At 44.2% G+C, this 25,756-nt stretch overlaps 1 protein-coding gene across 10 annotated transcripts in view; it reads right to left on the reverse strand.

The window, feature by feature from the left end:
- Positions 1–25,756, reverse strand: part of LOC139811377 (growth factor receptor-bound protein 14) — a 250,329-nt gene that overhangs the window by 178,110 nt on the left and 46,463 nt on the right. For 4 of the 10 annotated variants that reach the window (XM_071775649.1, XM_071775650.1, XM_071775657.1 and 1 more), the window contains exon 2: positions 20,169–20,467. In XM_071775649.1, coding sequence (XP_071631750.1) covers positions 20,169–20,457 — 289 coding nt within the window. In that variant the 5' untranslated portion in view covers positions 20,458–20,467. Of the gene's footprint in view, positions 1–1,579; positions 6,180–20,168; positions 20,468–25,756 lie in introns of those variants that run through there. The other 6 variants (XM_071775654.1, XM_071775655.1, XM_071775653.1 and 3 more) reach the window with 6 other exon arrangements.

A 25,756-nucleotide genomic window follows, 5' to 3' on the forward strand; every position in this document is an offset into this window, starting at 1 on the left:
TTTTCTAAAATAACGCGAAAAATTTTTCTGTGAGAAAACATTTTTCTCGAAACATCGTGGTCCACCTGTGCCAGCAATTCTTACAGTGGTGCCTCGATACTCCGAATTTGAAATACGAAAAATCTAAACGGACGTAGATCTCACAAAGTCGAAAGAAAGTTTATTTATTTACGATTTTTCTGCCCAGATTTTGATGACTTTGAAATCGACGAAAAATAGATTAGGATAAAATGACATAAAATACAAACGTCAAAATACATTAATAAAGCAACAAAAAAATATATGAAATCAGTACATTATCGTATATTACTGACTTTATATATTTGCGTGGGATTTAAGAGATATAATACATAGAATAAAAGGTTAAAGCTGTCGCAATAACAAACAATTACAATATAGGTAAATGAAAGCCAAAACGCCGGTAGCAAGGCGACAAATCTAACAGTATTTAAACACTTATATATAACGAACAATCAAACTTTTCGGTCCTTCGCTTTGGACCATCCTTGTTCGTTATATATATAAGTGTTTAAATACTGTTAGATTTGTCGCCTTGCTACCGGCGTTTTGGCTCTCAGTTGCCTATATTGTAATTGTTTATAATACATAGAATTTATTAAATATATTAATTTAAAAAATAATCGACGCGCAATTCACTGAGTTGGAATAATTATACAAAAATTCAGACAGAAAAATATAATTATCGCCGATACGAACATCACGTTACGGTTCTAAGCCCTTTTTCGTTAGGTAAGTTATTAATTTCAATCTCAATGAATTTTATCATTTATCGATAATTAATAATCTCTCTCAAGGGTGGTTTTCAGAGTTTTAACTTTCAGAAAAACAATCTTTCTTCATTTCATAAGAGTAAATCGTGATTAAAGCTTCTTCACGATTCAAATTTAAGATATAGTAGGTAACTAACTTACACATGTATATCTCAAAAGAAATAAATGCATACACATACAAAAATCTCTGCAAGAAATACAATATATCGTTAAGATAAAAAGGGGAAAAATAAATGTCATCAAAATCTGAGATTGGTCTGTATACAAACGCCTCCTACGGCGAAAAATGAATTGAGAGAGGCACGGCGCGGAGCGTCGCGACGCATCGTCGACTTCTCGCTAGGTGTTCGCGTCAATCGATGACGCCCACGAACGGCACCATTTGTCCGGTGCGAGACGAAACGTATATCTATACGCATTGCAGTTTGCACGTAGGATTCTTTTCCCTCCTTTTCTCGTAAGTCACGTCGCCTATATCGAGAGATGCGCGATAAATAAAAATAATGCGTTAGTTAAGATTAAAAACACGACGATAAAAGATAAAGCTGCACTCTCGAAAGAGACAGAGAGTTTCGTAATGACAACGTTCTTTTTTCGATAGCCGTGCTTACGTGGCTCCTCATAATTCGTAACGAATATAGCGATGATAATGAATGTTATTTTTCTTTTATTTTTTTTTCTCTCGGGAAAGGCGATCAGATAACGCGCGATATCTTCGGTGGGTGTGTCGAGTCGGAAATAATCACACCACGTGGTGAGTTAGGACAAGAGATGGTTTGGATACTCACGGTGATGCGTGGGATAATTGTTGTTGTTGTTGTTGTTGGGCAGGAGCCGCTGGTAATCCATGTTGCGCCGGACGGCGATGATATGCCGCGGCGAAACGTCGTCGACTCGTCGCGCGATTTTCGTTTCGCGCGCGCACACAGAGAATTCACGCACAGTTCCCCACACGGTTGTACACACCCCGCGTTCGGTACACACCGACGTCGCGAGTTCGCGGAAAATGGGGACGCGTGTTCTTCACCGTGCCAAGTGCGACGCGATATTACAAGTTTTTGTCATCCGCGTCGTTTCACGAAGGGCGCCAGCGCGTTTACGCGCATTCTCGCGATGCGTCCACGTCTTATTGGAGAAGATCGAGGATCGGTTTCGGTTTTCGAGGAACTTGCAATCGAAACCGCGTCCACGTTCAATCCCGAATTGGACTTGAAACCTAAATCGTAAGATCGAAGAAACGAAATAAGACGTTGCGCTCCAAGATTTTTCCTATATACCTGATTAGATAATAATGTTGATTCAATGTCAGAAGTCGAAGATTAGATAAAGTTATTAACTATTAATAGATAATATTTATACGTGAATTTAGAGGAGTCGAGGCGATCGAGAACGACGGTGGATCTTTCGCAGAGATTTAAAAAAAAAATCCAAGGCGTAGGCGAGTCGCGAACGGAACTACTACCTACTGCGTCGCAAATAACGCGATGAGACTTAACTCAGCTTTTATCGATTAAACTACGATCCGATAAACTGCGTGCGATGCACATGGCTCGCGAGTAACAGCGACAGCGAGAAAAGGTAAACGAGATTGACGGGAGAGTTCGCCGAAAATGTCGATTTTGCAATTATGCTCCGAAAATAACGTATCTCAGGATTGTTAAAAGCCCCACGATTATTAAAAGCTAATTATCCGGCAATCGATATAAACTGTTGAATGAAATTTTTACGAGACAAATACGACTAAGCGTCAGCGAGATATACGACGACGCTCGAAATATTGAGTGGCTTCGATCGAAATTAAATAACAGGCCACCCGTAAATCGGCGCTTAGTTATCTCGCCGCATTTTTTTCCTTTCCTCGGGGAGTCTCAGAAATTCCCGCGTTCCGAGAACGAGAGTCCGTTCCGATCGGTCGACGAAGCGTGCGGTTTTTGCCGGCCCCGTAGCTCGACTCGAGCGAAACGAGCGTTTCACGACAGCTCCGGCCTTTCTGGGCCTTCGCGAAACCGCGGATTACCAGCCAATAATCGATAGATTCGGCGCGAAAGTTAGAGAGGGAAAGACGCGGATCTCCGAAATTCGCGCGCGGTTCACCTTCGACGAAGAAAGATCGCGTTCTAATTGTAAGTCGAAACGCTACAGGTTTCAGGCACGTCTCGTCGCTTTGAAATTTAACGCGTCATTACTTTCAACCGTTATCTCGAATGCAAATTTGAAAAAATGCTGCGTAACACGAAACGTACGGGAAAGAGGGGGAGGGGGAGGGAAGGGGCATGCGGGCCAGAAATGCACGCGCGCGAATTAAAGCCAGCACGAAGTCATCGTGCTCTCTCACGCCGTGAACGCGACACGCGCATAAAGGAGGTAATCGGGGCGCATTCTTGCACGTGTGAGCGCGTGCCTAGAGCCACACACGGCGCGATTGACGAAGCATTCCCGGAAATCGAGCGCTCGCTCGTGCGAGACCCCGAAAGACGAAAAGTGAAGAAGATACTGCGTCACGCACGGTCGCCCGCTGTCGCAATTACGATTTCTCCTCCGCCGTCTGACGACTTTGATTGGATGTGCGCGCGCGCGCGCGCTCGCGGTACATCCTATCCTCCTCGAGAATAAAATTTGACTCGTTCATCTCCCGCTGCGCTATAACGCAGGAAGGGGCACGGCAGGAGGAAAGGTCGGTTTTAAAATAAACTCTGAACCCGATCTTTAATGTCAACGGTCCACGACATTTCAATTCCGGAGTGGCGCGTGTCGGGTTAATCGATAGTCAATTACGGGATAAAAGGGGAGGGGGGAGAGGGTGGAACGTTCGGTTTCGCGATACCGAGAGAATTTCGAGGAAATCCGAGTCGGTCGACGCGGTACGTGCGATGTTTTCCGTCCCCGAGGTCCGCCTCCGGCGTGTAAGATTGCGCAATGTTGAACGTCGAAATGTCGGTTCGGGGGGAGGGGGGAGGGGATCATACGCTCTACTACGCGTTACTACGCAGTTGGTAAAAGAGAAGACTCACGGCTCCCCGCACTGGTCATTGCACCGGCGTTGTTTACGACGCGGCCGGAACTCGTCGCGCGCTCTCGAGAGACGCGCGCGCCCGACGAGACGAGAAATCGCGGGTTAAGATTACTTTACTCCGGGCGGAATTGGAGTGATCTCGCGACGCGACACGTCTCGTCCCCTTCGCCTCTCTCACTCTGACCGCCGCGCCGCCCCGCGGCGCGCCGTCCGCGTCGCCGAATTATTACCGTACTCCGAATTCAAACGGCGGCAAGATGGCAAACTTCACGTTGCTCGACGCCAGTTGTGACGTACGCCGCCGAGCGTCTCGAATCTCCTCGAAGCGTTCGATCGCGTGGAACCGACTGAAAACGTCTCTAACCTCTCTTTCGGCGCGCTGCACGCCACCGAGCCGAGTATTTAACGTTAGAACGTGAGAACGCGATGTCACACGTGGTTCCGAGCACGTAGCGTCCACGCACTGTCCGATCGCATTCACAGCGGTATTCTCATGCATACACACGTACGCATACACGCGCACATACACGCGCACGTTTTCACACTGGTAATTTCGACGCAGCGTTAGGATTTTCGGAGTAATCGGAGTAAACTACCGCCGACCGCGGAGAGACCCGGAGATAAATCGGAGGGGATATTTATCACTCGCGTCGTTCGGCACGACGCGACGCACACGACACACGTGCATCGATCAAGTCGCGGCGCGCGGTGCGTAGTATTTCCCACGCGAAGTCGCACTTGGATCGTCGCGGTCGTGAGAGAGCGAGAAACGTACGTGACGCGACGGCGCGCCGGGTCAACTAACCCTTGTGATTTTTCGTACCGCGTCGTAACGCGGCTCGGTCCTCGGTCGGCCGCCGACAGTGCCGAGACGACGAGCGCCGAAAACTGCCGAGGACCTGTGGCGGACCGGCCCGCCGCGCCGACCAACTTCGGCACTTACGCTTCAGGCGGCAACTTCAGCCTCTTCCTCCTCCTCCTCCTCCTCCACCCCGTCAGCGAACTTCGCGTTCTTCGTTGTCGTTCAGCGAGAGCCGTTCCGAGTCGACGATCGACCGCGCACGGTGAAATTTTCCGCGTAATAATCTACCGAAACGTCCCCGCCACCCAAATTCGAATGCTCGGGAAGCGAGACACGGCTCGCGCGCGCGCGCAGGCGGACGCCAAATGTAAACACGGGAAAGCGGCGAGGCGTGACGAAAAGCACACCCGGCCGTTGGACGACGCGCCGCGAAATGGCGCGCTTTCGTGTCCGGAGTCCGATCTGCTCCCGCGGCGGTTCCTCTCTCGAAACAACACTCGCGCGCGCGTCTGTGAACGAACGGACGGGCGTACGTGCGGTCAACAGCGTCCGCTCTCGCTCCGAGTGAAATGGGGATTGGGGAAACGGTGTAACGTGCCGTTCGCGTAGCGTCCCGCGTAGTACTACGGGCTCTACGGAGAGGGACGATTCCCGCCGCGTACGGCCTCCCTCACTCAAACGCGCGCGCGCGCGCGCGTCCCGCCGATACGTATACACGACGCGCTCCGTCTTTCTCCGTGTCTCTCTCCCGCCCCCTCGTCCTCCGTAGCTCGCGCTTGCACACACTACACACAGTGCATACACACACGCGCGGTAACGGAGGCTCCCCCGCTACCATCTCTCCCCTTCCCGGAATCACCTCATTGGCATCCGTCGCGCGCGCGGCTCGCCAGCTCGCCTTCGGACTCCTGCCTTCGTCCCTTTTCTTCAGGGGTGTGGAATTTTGCGACACGCAATTGTGTCGCAGGTAAGGAAATATGCGCTTCCTTTTCTCGTAAATAGACCTTTCGCAAGATCCCCGCGGATCGCGAGCGCGAATTTTCGAAAGACGTGTATATGACGCAACTCTCGTATGATTTGACATATTTGATTGTCCCAAAGGCGAGGTTAGATTGATATGTAGACTGTGCGTGTATCTTGCATGCGTTTCGCGAACTGTGACTTACGTAGAGGCGCCTTAAGAATTGAAGAAAGATAAAAAAGAAATTGAATCGAGATTAAAGTTAATCTGCATTGTAACGGACAACCGCGCGTACGATTCCGAGTTAATTTTAAAACTTATTGAAACGTTTCAAGATACGCGATACGCGAGTCTGTAGAATAATTGGTTTGCCGTACAGAAACTTAATTACCAGTTACTTTTCATCAAGCTTTATAATAATGTCGAGTCTTAAATATATTTGTATGACGACTGACAATGAGCGTTAATCGAAACCCTTCGACGAACGTTTTTAAAATGTTTATAATTTGAATAAAAGCTGAATAAAAGAAAAGGTGCAACACTGTTGCTAGTCACTCTTCGAAAGCTCGTTATATGGTATTTGACTTCTTATCTTTCAAATGTTTCCGCATATATTTGCATGCCTGCCTCTGTTGAGAAATCAATTTTATTTCAAATCTACCGTTATAATAATGAATACCGAATATGCGTTCAAAAATACAAGTTTACGCAATATAAATGTAACTGATATTACTCTGTGATCGATTCAATCGATCGGAGATGTGACCGAGTGATAATTTTTGGACGAATCATTCTTTCATTAATATAATTTGAGCAAAAAGATTTTCGACTTGCGATAAAAATTTTAATTAACGCTCTGGAACTCTCAATTGACACTCGCTCGCGAAAGACTGTCGCGGTGGTGTTATTATCGCGATAGTCCCAATCGCGAGATACCGCACACTTGAAACGAGATCGGTCGCGTGCACTTCGTATCGCCTCGTGTATCATCTTCGCGCCGCGCGTTCTCGCTCGTCTTGGGCTGGTTTTCGAGGGAGGGGCCCCGGGCAACGAAGCATCTAAATCCGGCCTTGTCTATCGTCCTCGCGTCTCCGTCCCGTTTCCTCGCCAACCCCCTCGCGAGTCAGGCTTTTTCTCGGAGTCCACGCCGCCTATGCCTTCGCTCCGTTCCGATCCGCGACTTCCTCTCCTTCCTCCCCTCGCCGCCCCTCGCAGCCTCCTTTTACGATCCGCCACTACCCTCCGCGGTCTCGGCGGTCCCTCTCTTTCTTCACCGACGTTTTCGCGCCGACTCGCGTCCGCGGAGTCCTTCGGCTCGCTTACTACCTACTCGCGAAACTTCTTTGTTATGTCGCGCGAATTCCCCCGTGGGCCAAGCCGCCGGCGCGCCGCAACGAAATCGTGTATTTAATGTACGTATAATGGCGTAACGCTGCTGCGAACGTGTTCGATAAACGGTCGATATTTAATGTCCTCCCAACGGCCTGCGTTTCTTTCCTCGTATATACATCTTTTATTATGCGCAGCTGTGATAATTCTGGAGCGGGATAACTTTAATGAGATAGTCGACTTGCGAGCATTTAGTAAACTACATTTTCAACGAAATAGCAATAACGATTCGGAAATGGTTATGTTCTATTTAGTGCCGTACAGAATAATTTTAATTTTCGAAAGTGCGATTACAAATCAGGCTTTCTAATAATACGGTAAATAAATACACCATCTTCTTTTACTCCACACATTAGTCTGCATAATATAACAATACATATAAATCAATCGCGTATACTATTACCTCTATGTTTAATTAATTAATGTGTATACGTTATATCTCCTTTTCTTTTTACCGTTTAATGTTTGTAAATCATAATTGCTGTAGACTTGAAATAATGCATTCTAAATTGTCAAATAAATTATGCCTATCATTATTATATTTATTATTTTGTCTATTTGATTACTGTTCGTCTTAATCAAAGAAATACGTCAGCATTGTAGCGTCTTTCCGAAAATGAACCAAGAATTTCATAGAATTTGCTCCCACGTAATTTAGCACGTTATTGCCTCAAGCTAATGAACCCTCCGCGAGTCCTGATTAATTTCTGAATTGCGTTAATCTCGTGGAATCGGCGCGACGACGACGCGTCTTTGGAGCAATGGCGACAAACGACGCGTGTGTTTCCCTCGATTCTCGAAGCCGCTTTGCGCGATGCCGCATCGCAATCCGTTTCGTATCACACTACATCGCCCTCGCGTCGTCTAATAATAATTTCGCGGAGCTATAGGAGACAGGATTAATTAACCGTCTAGTACGATCCGGCGGGATACGCAGACAATATATCTACCTATGTCGCAACCGCACTGTACAGTACGCGAATATATATTCCAGGAACTCCCGCAAAATTATACACAAAGGCAGCTGCATCGCGAAAGCGCCAAGGTCCCTCCACGTTTCAAAGAATCATATTGTATAAGCAGATGGATTAAAATAAATAAATAAATAAGTGAAAAGGGACTAAATTGTCCTACATTGAAAAATTAATTCTCGAAATCTGGAATTAGTTTCAAAGTTGCTATAAACGAATCTCATTGTTTCAGAATTTGGTTTCTTTCGACCCGAAGACGAGGGACACGCGCACGATTGAAAGCAATGAGCGGCCAGGCGAAGCGAAGGGGAGATATGGAAAATCAAGAGAGGAGGGTGGCATGGTGTTCGTGCATGAGTGACGTCGCGTCGCGTAATTGTGCTCACGAGTTCGCCGACACGGTTCGCGGCATAACGCGAGACGAAAGGGGACGAGAAGAAGGAACGTACATAAACGTTTGCCGTCGACGAAGCGTGCCCTAGGTCTTGGCCGTTGCGCAGCTGGGGAAAGAGCCATCTCGACCGTGGTCGCCCTTCCCGCCGTATGATGGAACCACGAAGGTCTACACAGGTGAGTCGTTTGTATATGTATGCATGTTCCTGGCGCGCAGGCGTGCGCTAGAAGCGGAGTCGGAGCGGAAATCGGGGCGTCGCGGCCGGTGTATTTTCGAGCGGACTGTCAACATTAAGGCAATCTTGAAACTTAAAAGAAAAAGAGGACTGGTATTTCCGTCCGCTATTCGGATGGTATTCTCGTCGCAATCCAAACACGAATAAATGCAAATAAACGCCGCGTCATTCTGTCGCATCAAACGTTCTCGAATAGCTCTGATTTCGCTACCAACCGCATCCGCGCAATGCTTTGCGGGGAAAAAAGCGGAAAACGACGCGTTTGCACCGATTCACGCTCCCGCCTTCACATTCCTCTCGGGACTGGTGACGTAGAGTGACGTCATGGATGCTAGTTCCCGGGACGAACGATCGATCCTGGTCATCGTGCACGACCACCACTACCATCCACCGCCGCGATGACCGTAAGAGGAGACGTATTTACGCGACTATGTATAATTACACTGCGCGAGGATCAATTTCCAAATACAGAACTTCGGTCCATGTATATGCGCGAGGCCCGTTTAGTTCAAAGTTCTGTTAGGTTATTAAAGACCGGCTGGGGTTTATAGAAGTTTGCGTGACTGCCAATATTTGGACGGTTGGCTTATAATACATAATTAATTTCATGCTTTATTGTTATCCAGATTTGAAGATTCATTTAGATACATCGGATCCGATTGTAACAGTCGATATTTTTATTCTCTTCCGATTCATTGATATTCACAAAAATTTTCCCTGAATTTTTAATAGCGCTTCTTCGGTGGGTCCTGATTAAGATCTGAACAAGTTAATACACATACTTTGCAAAAACAAAGCACAAACAGATATTAATTAGGCAGATAAATGAATTGGAGTCTGTAAAGGCACATTTGAACAATTAATTCATAAGTAACGCACACAGATGAATTTATTCAAGATGCTTCGTCTTTATGTATAGCGAAAAGGAATGAGATTAAGTCGCAATTCGCGCGAAATCTATTTCAGAAAATAAATTCAGATTGCATCGGAACGTCGCGTCGGTCGTGAGCGTAAAGACGCTGCTCTTCGCGTGTCACGTGTGCCCGCCGTATCAGGATACGGCGGGCTATATTTAATATAGCTATGGGTAACGCCGTGCGTGTCGTACGTGGCGACGATGACTCGCCGAAACGCTCCAAATATACGGGAACGAACGGGGACGTCGACGGATAGGAGGACGAACGGACGGGAGAAAGCTCTCGAGAAGAAGGTTAAAGGGACGGGGTGGAGGCTGGAGGCGCGCGAGACGAGCATACGAAGGAAGGGATGACAAATGGCGAGCGGGAACGCGAGAAGCGAGGATAAGCGTTGGGAGGACGCGCGCCGCGACGGAGAACGAAATCGGTTCAATAAATGCAGCGCGCGCGGGGCCGTCGGCTCGGCACCGACCGCTTCGGTCGCCGACGGTGACGGAGTCGGCGTCGCGCGGCGCGAAGAGGGCGAGAGGGAGGCTGGGCGCGGAAAGTCCGTCTGCGCGCGCGAGAGAAACGGAGTGTGTCGCCGCGATCCGAGTGCTCCGAGGGCGAGCGCGACGGAGAGACAACAAACCCACGCCTGCGCCACGTGGAGCGAGCGTAGTAGGCAGCAGCTGGACGAGGGGGAACGGGACGAGACGCGCGACGAAGGTGGGAGGTTGGCGATAATCTAGGCTAGAAAGTACATACCCGAGTTGAAAGTCGGATGTTGTCCAAAGTCTCAATAGACGAGAAGGGAGAATATTTTTTTTTCCCTCGCGGCAACTGCGTCATTCCTTGCGTAAGGTCGACCCTGATGAAACGAGTCGCGTACGTTGCTCGACGATGCGAAGTGAGGGGATGCGGCCGCTCTCGCCGATCGATAGCTCCTGATCGCGCGGCGCGCGGGAAAGAAAAGGATGAGTCGGAAAGAGAAAGAGAGAGACAGCATGATAACAATATAACGTGTTCCACGCGATCGCTAATGCACCGCCTGTCTGTCTGCTGCCGTTAATGAATGACCGTAGTCCGTCCTGTCTGTCGTTAATCGTCGAATTATCCACGTGGATTGCATTTCTGCTCGTTACGCGACGACATCGCGATTGATTTTTGCGATGCAGTCTCATCGACGGTAAATAATTTTATATTATATTATATTAATTCGCTAGGATTGACTATATATAAGTTTTTGTGATGTGTTTTATATTGGTGTGTTTTTTTTATCATTATTCGATTCCCGCAAAGAGATTACAGTTCTCTGTTATGGAAAGACTCTCGCGCGGTTTTCGCGCTTGTAATTATTCATGGATTCAAGCGACCTTGACGGAAAAAGATGAACGATAACAGTAATTAGTTATGCACGTGTTGGCCGGCAGCTTTCACGTTAACTAATGCTAATGAATGCGGAAGGCAGGAACTGTCCGTACGGCTTGAACTTATTACTCATTTACAACGTAAATCATTCCGTGAAGAAATGCTTGACATTTGCAATAGACGATACATACCATTTCACTTTAGTGCGATACGTACCATTTTATTTCCAATAGAGATTTCGTGACTTAATGATCATCTCATTTATCGAATAATTTGTATAATTTGCTAAAAAAAATTTCTATCTGAATTAATAAGGCAACGATTTAAGAGAAAATGGCCATTCTTTTAAAACGTGAAATCGCAGTAGACCAACAATAATTTTGATAACTTCTATTTTTATTGACTTGAAGGAATACGATTCTCAATTAACTAACGGTGCCACGCCTGCAAATATCGGCTAGGTGAACGGGAATAATGGGGGATGAGAGAAAGGGCTGGACAGTAGGTAGAAAGGTGGAAAGAGATGAACGAGAGACAGAGAGAAAGAGGAGATGAGAGAAACAGAGACCGGATGATAACAGAAGAGGCATCGACCGTGCTCGGGTACGTTGCCTGGACAACACAACGAACATCGACTTTAGCCGAATTATTTGTTAAGCCGCGCTCACACGAAATGTGTCGTTTATCAGTATGGATGAGAGTTACATCCGGTTTATCCCGGAATTAGTGCTGTGCGAATATGTCACAAACCTAGGACAATCGGATCGTTTAAATGTAATCCCAGGATGCCATTGAATTCCCTGTATTTAGTTGCTAATTGAGCGAACGTCAATTCAGACTTTCGGAGACAAAATTTCAATTATACATTTTTACATTTAATTTAACCAAATTTTTAAATATTAAATGTCAAATAATTTCCTAACTACTGAAATTACTCCGATTTTAAAAGAACCGTTATTCATTTTATTCTTTTCATTGCCTTTCCCAAGCGTGTTTGTAGACGAGAATAGAAAAATTGCTATTTAAATATCGTGCAAGACAAAGTAGAAAAAGATGAATGTGGTTAGCCGCGTGATGCAAGCGGACGTGAAAGAAACGTCTTTACTGTGAAACGTGAATACTGTGTTAAGTGGAGCCTTTATGAACACTCGGTAATTAAATTAAACGTAGTTACGGGCTTGTAACGGTCAGACGCGGGGCTTCGACGGGATGCGTTCACTATGCACGTTACTGGGATGAAACCCATCCCCGCGTTTCAAATGACACGCAACGACAATCATACTCGGCGTTTCTCTCTTCACTCATATTCTCCCTTGTCTGGCGCTTCTACGAGAGATCGGTTGGGCAAGGTCCGGCATGCTTTTCAAACCACGATGGTCGCTTCCGAACGAGGGTTGTTCACCCCTATCCCGATCGAATTTTAGGGCTTGGCAGGATTGCGAAATAATACATTTCTCGCTACGAATGAGAATCAAGTTTACACGTAGCTGAACGAACTGGAAATACTAACAAGAATCTCTTTTTACATGTGTAATTAAGTTAATTAAAAATACATTATCTATAATTTTCACACATTTTCTAAAATAATGGAACATTTTTCTAATATTTATATTCTTTAGAATTTATTTTGAGAATATGTCATTGCAACGAAGTATCATGAATATTACTGTTTTCCTGTTAAAATAAGCTGAATTTTTCCGTAAATTGTTTTCCACGAGTTAATGGGCAGAATGCGAAACATTCGAGCCCGGTCGCCGGTCGAGAGTTAAGAGACATATGCAGTATTGTGGAGAATGCAGAAGAATAGCATGCACACAAAAATGTCGTGCTAACGGTGTGTCATTAATCAACGGAAACCACAGGCGCGTGCGGCATCGCGTCTAGCCACGCGTAATTAAGGTAAACACGTGGTGGAAATTAATTAATCGATGCGCGATGCCATGCGTGGAGAATGACGTCATTTGTTGCATACGACCTGGTCGTGCCCTCCACCCGGCGGCGGCGGCGTGAACGAACGCGAGGATAATAAACGGAGCCGACGAACGCGCATTTTTCAGCGCGACGTTGACACATGATTATTACGAAAAAAAGTAAATGTGCGTTATCACCGTGCGTGTCCTGCCCCCGATAAATGCGAGCCGTTGAAATCAGTGCGTGACCGAGTAGCCGAGCGAGATTGCGTGTCGGTTATGTCGGCGCGATCCGCCGGACTTTCCTGACCTTTCCCGATGTGAAAAAAATTATATCAAAGAATTTACGTCGAGAACGTAGATACCCGATATAGGAAAGCGGGTACTTCCCACGATGTCGCAATCCGCACGACGTTTTATCTAATCTACATTTTATCTATGCAAACTTTTTCATTCAATCGCGTTTATTTCGTCGAAGTGGAATCTACTACGCCGATCGAACGGCATTCCTGACACGTCTGTCCGCATCGCGGCGAAATACACCGGACGCGTCCGTATTGCCTTCTGAAATGTAAAATGGGCGTGTCGTACAAAAAACCGAGGAAACGCAGCGTACGTGTACTTCATCACGTTTGTATCAATAACGCGGCGATAACAGCTGGCGTCAGTAACAACATGCGAAACGCGGAATTTACAGCACTTTGCGTTAATCTCCACAACCTGAAGGTTGTCCAAACAAAAGTCTCAAATTATTCGCGCAAAATCTTCTACTTCCTTTCATTTTATCTGATAACGTTTGATTGAGATCTCTATCCATCGCTTGCGGCTACGTAAGTTTCAACGCGCTTCCGTTTATCCATGGATTTGTTACTTAGTTTTTGCAATTAATTTCTCCGCAACGAAAGTTCGATACCTATGTAACTAATCTTTAGATTAAAAAACAATTAAGAAACTACTACTTAAAATTAACGAAAGAACATTCGATTTTAATATCTCGGCGTTTAATCTTTTCTCACAATTCTTCACTATTCAATTGTTTTCCGTACTTGCAAATTAAACGTCTCCAAATTAAGCCACAAACTAAAACTTTGCTAAGCTGGAATTTGTTTGAAGTTAAAGGTAGAGCCGAAAGGGTAGAGCATGATTCTCTCTTTTATATTTTGTATTTATATGCAGCTGTTCAAACTTGATTCGTCAAAACCTGTATATTTAAAATTAATTAATTTAAAAACGATTTCTTAGTCACGTCTGCGTCAAAAAAGAAAAATTCGCAAATAAAATGCGTATTAATTTGCATAATTTTGACATAATTTTGAAGAAAGCGAAGAAAAGCGCGTTCTGGTGTGATTCACTTTACCCCGTCTCCAATTGTACGAAAATCCAAACCGGACGAATTATTTCGATCCAATATCACTGAAGATCGCGGAGGCGCGACGTGATCAAACTCACCGACGTGATTAACGATGACTAACTGACTGATAATCGAAATACACAAGTTGTACCCGCACTGTGCGCGCGCTCACGGCCGTTCACTTGGCCGATGCTTCTCGGAAGAGGTATCGACGAAATAACGTCAAAGCCGAAGGCCATTCACGACACATTCTGACGAATAGACTCCGAATGACGCGACAGTCGATCGAGATATCGCTATGACGCGCATGCAGCCGTTTGCCACGTAATTTTTGGCTTGCAATTATATTAGCCTGACGATTTTCTTGTTATTGATATAGTAATAGATATAATTTGACAATTCTCCGAATAGACAACGCGATTGTTATTATACGATAAGAAAAGCAAAGTACGCGAAAAAAACGAGATTAATTAGTTCCGAATACACGATCATGTGATTCTTTCATGAATTTACGAGAATCTTACACAATTAAGAAGATTAAATTGTATTTTCACAAAGTTTTTAGAAAAGTAAGAGATCTTTATAAAGTTATGCAACATATACGTTATTTTATATTAAAATATTCTTTTTCTCATCTCTCGAATAGAGGACTATCATGATCCACGAGGTCATTTTAGAATTTATATTGCAACGTCGACGAACGTATAAAAAATACTGAAACTCTGCATGCGCTGTACTAAAATAACAGATTCATATAGCTACATCAGAGTCGCATGAATCGTAAAACGAAACTGCGAAGATTCACGACTAAAAGCGGCACGTATCTGTTTGAGTTTCACACCATGTGCAAACGTATGATGAAAAAAATGACTTGATAATTGTTTGCCACAAGATTTCTTTGAATTCCAAATGCCATCGCGACTTTTTCCGTATAGAAATTTGAATAAACTATGATAAAATCATGAAATATTAAAAATTATGGTAATAGCTCGTTGCTATTCTCGAAATATTACCGTACCGCGAATCGATATGATCGTGCCAGAGATACGCGAGAAGTTAGAGAAATTTAGCTCCAACACAAAACGAAAATATCAGTGACTCACGCGTATGCTTTAGATTCGTACGATTATATACGAATCACAACACGATATCGGAAGTCTTCACGATCGTGTTTCGTAAGACTAGAGAGCAAAGCTGGCACGTTAAATTATTTCCCGCGAGAGCACACTTTATTATCGCGCAATAAAAATTATCATGCTGTTATAAGCCTATTCTCGTTCCGCGATTATCGCCGCTACAGGGCAGTCGTAAAAAGCAATCGTGCAACTGGAAACGAGACGTCAGATGTTTCAAATTTTCGCTAAGCGAACCCTCGCGGAAAGAAGTTCCCGAACTTCGTAATCCTCGATGCCTTTACTTGTTGCGCAATGATCGATGATCTTCCTTCTGTATCGTTTGATAGCAGCAAACCGCAGACATGTGGTGCTGTCACTGCGAGAGCATATTTACTATCTCTTTCTCTTACTCTCTCTCTCTCTCTTTCTTCCTCGAGGTATCTGATATCGATATTTCTAATAATACCGCTTTCCCCCATGAGCTTCCGCTCTGCATCTCGCGATACCGTGAGTAATGAGTATCATATCGCGCCGCGCATTTTTTAATCGAATTAAAAACGCTTCAATATTTTATACCTAACTTCTTCTCAATTGTTATTTATTGTTGTATTGGCAAGAAATCAAATGCTTACACAAATACTTCAAAGATCGCGACGGAAATGATTGCAAATAAACCAATTTGTTATCGTTCACTAGTTCTGCGAATTCGCGAGCGGCCGAAAAAGTAAAGTACCGAAATAATTTTTGCGCGAGAGATCGTATCTGTATCTCTCCGCTAGTTTGCTTTTCTTGTGTTGCCGCGCACATTCTGTAAGTTTCGCATTTCATAAATGACGATCCCGAAGGGGATGTGACGGACGAAAACGGAGGGTGAAATGAAAAAGAGAGACAGCTGGAAGATGACAAAACGGAACGAAACGGAACGAGACGGAAGAATCCCGGGAGATGGATTTATGATTAATGCCGCTAGACGGCTGGGTAGTAAAAAGCGTTCGACCGCCGCGAAAGTAAAGAGCCATAAAACCTAATGAGATGAGTTCCATCGGGATCTCCAAGGGAGACTGCTTTCTGCGCATGAAACCCTCTCGGCACCAATATTGGCTGCGTGCCGGTCTTATACAAGGTGTTTGAAAGCAATCGCATTTCAACAGAACGATATTTCTTGTCGAAAACAGATGATTTCATCATATATTTTTTTTAATTCTACATAATATAAATATCTTACTTTTTTCTTCGAAAGAATTTTATTACGTCATTATTGTCACTATTGTTATTTAGTTAAATATTTCCTTTAAGATTTTTGAGATTTCAGTATTAAAATTAACATTTCTGTCGAATAAAGTACAGCGTATCGATTTCTAGCATTAAGATCCGTTCACTCATTTCGACAGGTATTCCGTTGATTTTCTCTGTTCGAACTGACAGTTTTTCAACACCTTGTATAATGGCGAAAGCGAAACGCGGACGTAATCGGTACGGCGGCGATTAGCCCGGACGAAATTGCCTCCGCAAAACGATGCGGCGCAGCGCGGCGGCACCTTCGACAGCATACTTCGCGATTTTTCGTTCACCATTCCTTTGTCATCGCTTACGTGACGGTACGGTGGTTCTCGCGGCCTTGAAATGTAACATGAGGACATGGAAAGTTGTAATCACGCCGGCGAAGATAATGACAAACACTATATGTCGCAATTATATGTGTGCGTGCGTCTATCAAAGAAAAATATTAGTGATAATTTAACTCGTGAAACGATTACGTGGAACCATTCTTATCTATGATGAATATAAACGTGGTACGCAAAAGCGCGCGTTTTAATTACAGTCTTAAATTGACGGTTAATCTCAACGCGCGTATCTTTTTAAGGGAACTTTTTAAAGAATTGTTAAATCTTCCGCTAAGAATGAGTTTTCTTCATCAGAGAAGATTGAGAGGCGCTGAATTAAAAGATGTCCTCACACGCACCCCGTCATTACGGATGCACTCGGTGCATAATTGACTCGCAATTTATGTCTCGGGCAACCGCATGTGGGTGGCCGCGCGGCGACCGTATCGCTCGTTTCTCCTTTTCCTCCGCTTCTTCCGCCTGCTCGGTTTATTTGTTCGCGTTCGTCGGCGAGGTGGTCCCTCGTGAAACAGTACCGCGCATATACACGCATCGTCACGCAATGCGACCTCGATCCTATCTGTGTTTAGGGATAGATCACGCCAGTAGATTCGCAATGACGCACGGCCTGGAGTTTCATATCGAATTCTACCGATTCATTGCAAATCTTTGTCAATTAGCACGTCGCGAAGTGCTAATACGAAGAGTAGTCGGTCAACACGGAGATCTGCGCGTGTCAGCTACGTGTCATAGCTTCACAATCAAGTCTTGGATATTCCGCATGGGAGATTTAACTCAAACACAAAAATTATTCGAACGCCAAAATACGCCGCACAGCGCCTAGATTCGAACGGTTTGCTAGGCATTAAGTGTAAAAGGCGCGCATCGCGCGCAAGGAGGGAGTCAGCTTTTCGGCACGGTCGTTCACTCTCTTCTTCGTCTTTCCTGTCGCGTCCGCGCGCAAACTGCGCAGTAAACAAACTCAAGTACGTTTACCTCGCTCTACCGACGTGTTCCCGCGCGACCGCGATCCATTTGAATTTTTTTCTTTTCTGTCATTCCTCTTCGCTCGCTAAATCCCTCGAGGCATTTAATGATGCGTCGCGTATATTAAACAAACGATCTTTCACTGAGATCCGCTTTCTCCGGAAAGCTACGCATGTCTCGTTACATACATACGTGCAAACTGCAATAGACGTAAATACTTAGAATTATTCAAACAAGTTGAATTAATCAATATACGATTAATCGAGTCATTTGCGAGATCGACGCGATTAAATTTAATTATAGTAAGCTGATCAACGCACGGTAATGATTACAGATGATAGTGAAAACTTTTGATACGACACGAATAACGATGGAGATAAGATCGATAGCAAAATGCTAACTTCTTTAGAATTCTATTTTCTGTTAGATTGATATAAACATTTCAATGATATACGTAATTATCTGTGAGCTAGTAAAATGTTAAAGATGCCTAATGTCTATTTAGCGCGTTTGTTATACTCTGTATTCATTGATGTTTTATTCTTATCTTATCAATCGGATTTCTAGTTCCGTACCATCTTATTACTCTATACTTATTACGCATTTTCAAATACAGCATATTAGAATCTAAAACCAATAATTTTGTCCTCGGAATGCGAAAACACATGCTTACATCTCGACATGCAAGTACATGTAAAAAATATAAAAATTATGATACTAAATACTGAAAATATTGTACAAAAAAGTATAATTATATAAATATATACATATAAATATATATGATATAAAAAATATTAATATTTAGCATATAATTCAAGTTGAGATACAAACCTTCCTTTATAAAGCATTTATTTTTGTTTAAAATATATACAATATTTTTTTAGATATAAAAATTAGATTAAGAAAGATTATCACAGATAAAGATCGATAAGAGAAATATAGAAAAAATATATACAATTTTAGAAAATTCAAAAATTCACTCTTGAATAAGCTTCAAAATATAATAATATATTAATATAACATAGATAGCATAATATATACAAATATCAAAAACAGATTTGTCTTTTTAGAGATGATAGATATTGATATATATATAAAGCCCATTCTTATCGCTACGACATCGTGCAGGACGTATCGTATAAATCAAAATAATCTGCTCGTGCATACATTGCAATTTAGCGAACCTACATAACCAGAACTTCGCAACACGAACAACAGCGATTACAAATTCAAGCATACGTGCCGGTAAGCGTGACTTACCGTTCCTTGCTGATTTAAGTAAGGATAAAATGTCACCGTTCACGGGAACTATTTGATCGTCCTTACGCTATTCACGTTCCCACAAACGGCGGCAAAGTTTACACCTCTTTCGAAGAAGTCTGTTATTAGTGCCAAAGCGACAAATATATGATATAGTTTGCTATCATTGGAAAACGGGTATTATCGTATCGGTATGATACGGAAGTTTAAAGTTAAAAGTTTAACGTGTAGATAATATGAGCGCAAATACGAAATGGAATAGGGGGAGAGAGGGACTCGCATAAAAAGTACATCTTACCTCGGATCGACAATATACTCATATCCAAAGCTACACTGCAAACATATAAATGAGATGATCAAGAGAAAATGGGTTACGGTAAAACAAACCTTGATCGCAACAATGCTCGACATGTAAGAGACATTGATTAGTATAAACATTAATTACAGATGCATTCGGAGGAACATCCGTCGTGAACTTGGGTGAGAATCCGACACTTTCCGTTGTTTGTAAGCAAAGTCTATATATAAAGTCAGAGATATAAAACAGGAGCTTATCGTTTTAACCATTGTTGTAACAACGTCAAAAGTAAGAGCTTATCAGACTTGCTCGTTAAAGCTGCGATAATTCTCGGTATGTCTCGACTCAGCGTCAGCGTATCGAGTACCGACGATAATTAAGCGTAACATCTTGATATCGACCGTGTCGTAATATTACCGAAAAAGCGATTTATTTATAAAATTGTCTCAACGTAATCTCCGTTATCGAAACCCGACCGGTTTTGTTCCTCGGCGCGATAAGCGCGTCGCGAAATACGAGCTTAAAGCAATCCGATGCATGGAAATCGATTCCGCGTTGGGGAATCGCATAAGCCCCCGTCTCTTCTTCAAGTTATCGCGATTATAATCGTTCAAAGCTGAGATTTCAGAATCAGATATATTGCCGAATATATTCCCTTAGTACCGCGCTGGAATTAAATTTTATTTCGCGTAAAATTTTTTTCTCTTTCCCTCATTATCATTATCGTCGTTACCGTTATCGTTTTCGATGTCGATTAATAGTCATTAAGAGCACAGGTATGAAGGTCTGCTTGAAAGAAAAACGCGCGTGTCAGACTTACTGCATGTTATCCTTGATAGCCAGCTCCGAATCAGTCTGGCGTAATCGACGTAATCGATCACCTCGTCGAAGTCGCGCAACAGCGCGCCGTTTTGATCTCTCCGTCGCTTTCTTGGCACATCCTTGCCGCGGGAGTGGTGGTGATGGTGGTGGTGGTGGTGATGGTGATGGTGATGGCGGTGGAGGCGCAGGATCTCGGATTGTCCCAAAGGGTTCGCATTCGGGCTCTCCGTCGGATCTTCTTCTATGGCGCTTGTTAGCAGGGAGGTATCAGCGGAGTCTGCTGCCATACCGACGGCACTGCAATGAGACCGGTCGAAGATGGGTTGCGACTATTACAAAAACAGACCTACGATAACGATAATCACACGTTCGGCAGTCGCCATGCTAATCGACGTATTTCATTTGTCTCGTGTCAAGAGTGCAAGTACGCGACAGGCCGATAATGTTAACAAATTAAGCGGGTTGTCACGATATATCGAACCATTGCACAAAGTAATGATACATAATCGCGAACTTATCACTTTACTACGCAAAACCGTGTGGAAGCGCCGGAAGGATCCACCGGAGGGGGACTGTTCTTCGGCTATTCCCCCGCGCGATTTATTGCCACAAAGATCGATCTTGGTCGTTGCATCAGTTGCATGGTTACCGAAAAAGCTCATTTCGAGATGAAACTCGGGTAGGAGATAACATATGTACGTCAAAGAGATAGTACTTTCAAAGTTAACGGAATTCTGCGAAGTATGAGATGACGACAGGGGGAACGGCTCCGGATACCCCGGGGACGCGTCATCATCCCGCATTTAATTCGCGATAACCCAGATTGCGGCACGTACAAAGCGGATTATCGCGACGCGCGCGAAAAAATTCGTTATCATCTGCATTGATATTATACGCGGCGAAATCGCACCGCGAAGATAGATATCTCTCGCTGATGCCCTCCGACCCCCACGTACGGTGGTGGCTGTGGCCGCATCGACGGTGATGTTTTACTATCGGCGCGTAATCAATCGACTCTCGCAGTTATCGTTTCACGGTACCGTACGGCACGGCGGTTCACGTCTCGCGGCACCGAGCTCTGTTTTATCAGAGGCGAACCGCGCGCGAAGAACGGCAGCTGCACGTGCCGCCGCAGACAAGGACGTCCACCCGTTTGTGGTTCGAGAACGCCCGGGCGCGCGCCGGGCGCATCCCGAAGGAAGAGGGACTCCTGGCGAGACGGGCTTCCTTGACAAAGGCCAGCGCAGAGTATGCCTTTCGTCATTCGCGCGACGACGAGTCGGGAAAGAGGTATCGATCCGGCGAGCCGGGCTCAATAATTCCGACAAGGGTTCCTCTCTCGCTCCTTTAACGCGGGAACGCAATTTGTTAGCTCCTGCGCGATGCATCCTGGCCCGCCGCGCTCTTCTCCTCTTCACCTAACTAAGTCCTCCCTCGCACGCGGTCACGACAATTCGGTTCTTGGTCTCCTTGTCCTCTTATTGGTTCTTACCTCGCCATTCGGCTTAAGAGCATCGATCTTATCATTAATTCGGGAGATGAGCGCGAAGGTGAAATTGACCTTTGTACCCCTTCGAATATAGAGATTCAATAGTGACGCGTAAAGTCAGTTACACTAACGAACGATCGCTTACATACATGATCGAGATAATTTTTCACAAAAGAAAACAATAACGAAAATATCTGTAAAATATAAAATACGAAAATATCCGACATACGGTATTAAGTGCGAATTAATTAAAATTCTCATACCTGCGTCGCGCGGATTGTTTCACTGTGGCGGAACATGTTGCGATACGTGAGCTCGGTATGCGATCAGCTGTGCCAAAACTCGTAAATATTCACCGGCGCGCGCATACCTGATTTTATGGCTATTATCGCCGCGCAGCTTGCGGAAAGCTATACCTCCGTTGCGATAGAGCGTAGCGAGAACACGTGCCGCCCACATCGATCGACTCCGTTGCGATTAAACGAATCCGATATCGATAATGAGGTGATAGCGATAATGGGACGATTTCACGAGTGGCCGTGCGTACGTCTTGCTCACAATGCGATTTCGAGTAAACGCGAGACTTGACAATTTTTTTAATCGGTATAATATTTAGAAATATTCATCCTGCAGAGCATTCTTTGATATAATCGATCATAATTCATTCTAGTGTGCAACAGATGACGATTAGCATACTAAATATAATTCTGAAAGAAAGAGAGAGAGTTTTAAAAAATATCCAAGTTTCTATTTCAAAAATTTGACCTGTTTGTTCGATCGATTTGGCTATATATTCACTGTCCGCACGGACGAAGCTTTCGAAACTCGGGGGGGATCAGTTTACGTGCATGCGACATTTGGCAAGTACAATATCGCTTTTTCGCGCATCAAGAAGCAACGATATTGCCTACGATAGTATCTAACGAACTCCGTCATCCGGTCGCATGGACCATCAAGGCCGAGGACGAGATGTCAGAAAGGACAAGTGGTCGTAATACAAGCGGAGGAACGAGTTTCATACCGGCCAGAAGTTTCCCCGAGATTGCCCAGTTACAAGAATAGTACCTCCGGTTTATCCTAGCACCAACCCCAAAAACCGATATCTCGTTCGAGAAGCAAAGTTCCGAATAAGTTGGTGCGGAAGGAAAACGCAAGGGAAAAAGTTGATACCCACGAAATCGATATGGATATCACCGCTGTTCGCTGTTTCCCCGGAACAGGTGTCACGTATTTCGCGATGAATAAAACCGATTACACGGCATTTGCGGGATATATAATCCGTGTGTCCTCTCTATATAATTATATACCTCGCGCGATCTCGCGCGTTAGCCTTCGTGTTTTATTCGAAACTTGAGATAACTATAATGCATTTATCGTGTTATGCGTTTCATTACATCGAATCGCCTGGAAACGCAATACGTCAATTAGTTGTTATTGAATTAGCGAGGCGAGTTTATTTCACTGTTATTGTACCGCCTGTCAAAACTTTAATTTCCGTAAGAGCGTCGTCGAAAAATTCCTTCTCTTTCTCCCTGCATTTTCGCTCCTAATGTCCCTTCCATGCTGCGGCGTTTACGAACGGTGACGCGAGCTCGCTTGATGCTCGACGTTGAGGGACGTATACACCTCCGGCCTTTTCCCGCCTTTTATTTCAACGACAAAAACACGATGGCATTATCCGTGCGCACCGACGCGATATCAGGGGGGAGTTTTGTGCGGAAAAATTTCCCATGGCATAATAGCTCGCGTTTACGGTGAATCATAAACGAAAATCCGATAGATCGGAATTTGCGAACTGAGCTCGCGTCCGACGGTTGATCGTGCGAAGCGTCGTGATATAGAACACGATCAGAGTACACGTTTCTCTATAATCTCGTCAAATCACTACTTTCTCGTAAAATGAGATCTGAACTTTTTATCGAAACAAGTTAAGAATTTTCGAAGATTTCACGCACGCCTTGTTTTGAGGTGTAAACTGAAAATAGCGATGGATTTCATAATTTTCACGATTATATTTTCCGTATTTAAATTATACAGCATTTATAATGTTAATCGCTCGTTTGTAATGTTTATCGATTACATAAACAGTTTTCTTGAGATGAATTATATAATAATACTTGGATATTTCGAAAATACTTAGAACAAATGGAGGAAAGATAAAAGGCTTTTATGCAACCTGTTCGAGTTTTCGTGTAGCGCTCGTAATACAAATAGAACTGGTCCGAAGTTAGAACTGACCGGAAGTTTCTTCGAAATGACCGGGCAGAAAGACAAAGGGAGAGAGAGAGAGAGAGAGACAGAGAGAGAAAGATGGGGGAAAGAGACAGAGCGAGGGGGGGAAAGAGAGAGGAGACAGAGAGCTCTCTCGACTTTACGGCAACGCCGGCTCGGAAACTGGGGGTTACGCAAAACGGATGAGCCCCAGAGATACCGCGCATCGTTTACCGACATTTACTAGCGGAAGAGATGGTAAATTACGCTCGCGTATCTCTCGTGTACGAGCTGCTGCTGCTGCTGCTGCTGCTGCGCGCGGTAAAGCATTACGACAATATTTTGCTTTCGATTCGGAGTTTGTTTTCGATGATATCCATCGAGTGTTCGATAATGGGTGCGGCAGCAGAGATATTTTCTGTTGAAAATTGAAACAATATTTTCTCTGGGAAAAATTCAATCAGAAACTTTCGATCGCAATTTAATTGTGCCTTAATTGTCAGCATAATAAGTGTAATCAGGATCGATTTTCTGAAGGTAATAAGAAAAATAGGATGACGTTAAAACGTGAAGGTGAAGTGTAATATCTCGCTCTGTCGATATTTTTGTCCGCGGGTGCCGACGTGTGATCGATTCCTTTCGATTCTTAATGCAAAACCACGTTTATAGGCTTGGCCTGCCGTCGCTTATTTTTCTACGCGATGATAAATGCGCTTACAATCCGTCGATTATCGATCTTATTCTCCTTTGCGCGCGGATCTTTTCTTCAAGATTAAAAATATAACGTCCCCCGCGGTGACTAATGTGACGCGCGCGACATGTGTACGCGTCGAAAATAACATCGAACCATCGAATATCTCAACGAAAGTTTTTAAAGAACGTCTTAAATGTTCAAAACATGTCTCGTGCATAGTTTTTTCGCTGTAATATGAAACCGATGTAAAACTAATGAGATCAATAATGAATGACCAGTTGTTGTAAATAATGTATATTGTTTCAGTTTATAACTGTATAGTAATTAATAATCGATCGTATCACATATTTCGATATAAAAAGAATATTTTTAAAAAATTGGAATTATATAAAATAAAAAATATATGATATTCCTTCTAACTATAATTCCTAAATTTTAATTCCATGTTCTAAAAATTACAATCAATAATAATTAAAAAAATAAAAGATGAAGGTGAGGGCGTATATCCTAAAGAATTATTTAATACTTATCTTAAAAAATCAAAATTTGCGAAGTCAGCGAAAGTCTCAAAACGCCAAGTCGAGCAAATCTAATTCTGCATACGTGCATGCGATATATTTTTTTTCTTCCTACTATGATTTTCCTGACTATATCAGGATAAACGTAGATTATACGCGATTATATAGATTATATCAGCGAGCGGTCGTTCACCGTTTCGCCGGATTGAAATCCGGATTCGTCGTAATTATATTGATTATACCGTTCCCGGAATTCCAGTCGACCGTATAATCGGCGACGACGAAATTATTCGCGAGCGTACAATAGTAAGGACGGAAATCGCGCCGATAAAAGAACGCTTTATCGCGCGCGAGGTAACCCCTCACAAAGGGCTCGCTGTACTCTTTTTTCCGCACATATTGCCGCTATACTGTCGGCCGTCACGTTTGAAAGCTCCTGGCACGCGGGATTATAAATTCGGCAGTGGAAACTCGCCGGCAATACGAACGCACAACGGTATGAACATTCCGCGGCGATCGACTTTACGAAGCCAATTTTATCCGGCAACGCTCAAGCGGTCGTAGCCTCGGGGAAATTCACCTCGCCGCACTTTTTCTCCCTTTTTTTTCACCTCTTTTTTAAATCGCTATCTTTTACCCAGAGTCCGGAATTCTTTATTCGTGCGGCGCGCGCG

This window comes from Temnothorax longispinosus, chromosome 4 (assembly GCF_030848805.1).
Source record: "Temnothorax longispinosus isolate EJ_2023e chromosome 4, Tlon_JGU_v1, whole genome shotgun sequence".
NCBI lineage: Eukaryota > Metazoa > Arthropoda > Insecta > Hymenoptera > Formicidae > Temnothorax > Temnothorax longispinosus.